The 1,490-nt window shown below is 36.0% G+C and overlaps 1 protein-coding gene across 1 annotated transcript; it reads left to right on the forward strand.

The window, feature by feature from the left end:
- Nucleotides 1-479: 479 nt before the first annotated feature.
- Nucleotides 480-1,138, forward strand: LOC109592406 (uncharacterized). The gene is made up of 2 exons (XM_020007854.1): nt 480-680; nt 968-1,138. Exons 1-2 carry the CDS (start codon nt 480-482, stop codon nt 1,136-1,138), a joined length of 372 nt encoding a protein of 123 aa, XP_019863413.1.
- Nucleotides 1,139-1,490: the final 352 nt, after the last annotated feature.

Consider the following 1,490-nt stretch of genomic DNA (forward strand, 5'->3'; position numbering starts at 1 on the left):
CTGTCAAAAGATTGTCTTAAAGGGTAAGTCCGGTCTATTTTTCATGAATTTTTATTATTGGCTTAATGGAAAGATCTATGTCCAAAAGCAATGTATATTCATTTTCAAAGCTCAAAAAAAATTATGCAGGGAGATATGAGCTTGCAAAACTGCTGCATTCAATTCACTTCCGGTTTGCGGGCGTGGCTTTGTGTGACATCACTAGAGGGAGTCATTGCAGTGCAGTATATGTGGTATATGGCTAGTGACACTGATTCTGAAGTCTTGGTCCTCTTGGACATCTGAAGATAACATTGATCTCGATAATATCCAACCTTACAACTATGAACCAGTTTTGTCAAGCTCTGAGAGTCAAGAAAGTACAGAAATTGAGGAAGAAGACTCAGAAAGGCTGTTAAATACTGATTGGTAAGCTTACAGTCCTTTATGATGTACTGATTCTGTCTTACCGAAGGTGCTTGTGTAGTAACTGTGTAGTCATGCCAACATATAGAGAAAACATATGTTGTAAAGAAATACATGTAATATTGGCTAAATTAGCTGAACCTGATCCTTCACATGCAGTACCATGTATAACACATCATCCTGGATTTTCAACTGTATGTTTAAACATGTGGGTGTTGCAAACAGCTTATTTTAATTACAGGCAGCAATACGGACCATATACAGCACCAATAAATGTGACCATAATTGACAAAAGGTACCTTATGGCGGGTAGTGAAATTTGTCTTTCTTGCCTAAGAAATCCAACTTCCTGAGCCCCATTTATCATAAAATTACTCCACAGGATGCAAAAAGTTACCATGAAACTTTTAGAAACAATGATTGTCTAACAAAGCACTCACAGGTTGATATTTGCCATTATTAAGATCAATTTTAAAATCCGCCATTAGGGCCCTTTTGTCAATTATGGTCACAAATGAGTAAGTAATAGTGCAACTGTTGATAACCATAATTATTCATCATGCATAGGAAATACAGATACACCGCATACAGGCAATTATCACGATGGTGTTGGGGTTGGCTTGGGAGAGTCCTACGTGTAGTACTTCCGTCTTGTGCTGTCAATAAACTACGTTTAACATTTTCTGACCCATCAAATACATACACTGGATTTAAATACCCAACTATTGATTAATGGGGATCATTTATTAATTATGACTATAATAATAATCGTAATTATGACTGTAATAATAATCTTAATTATGATTAAGAGTTAAATCTGCCTTCATGATTTTGAATAGCTTGAGATTTATCAGGATGAATGCATGAAGAAGACAGTGGCTCAGTTTGCCTGCATATCTCATCAAAAAAACAATCTTGGGCAGCTGCTTGAGAATCATCATTACTGGCCAGATTTATGGCTTCTTTAATTAACTCTTGCACATACTCTATGATTATGATTATAATGTTAGTGTAATGATGTAAGTTTTACACCATAAGTAGAAGGGGCCATTATTTGCCGAACTATATGACCACCCTGTGGTTTG

This window comes from Amphimedon queenslandica, unplaced genomic scaffold (assembly GCF_000090795.2).
Source record: "Amphimedon queenslandica unplaced genomic scaffold, v1.1 AMPQUscaffold_5357_Cont22671, whole genome shotgun sequence".
NCBI lineage: Eukaryota > Metazoa > Porifera > Demospongiae > Haplosclerida > Niphatidae > Amphimedon > Amphimedon queenslandica.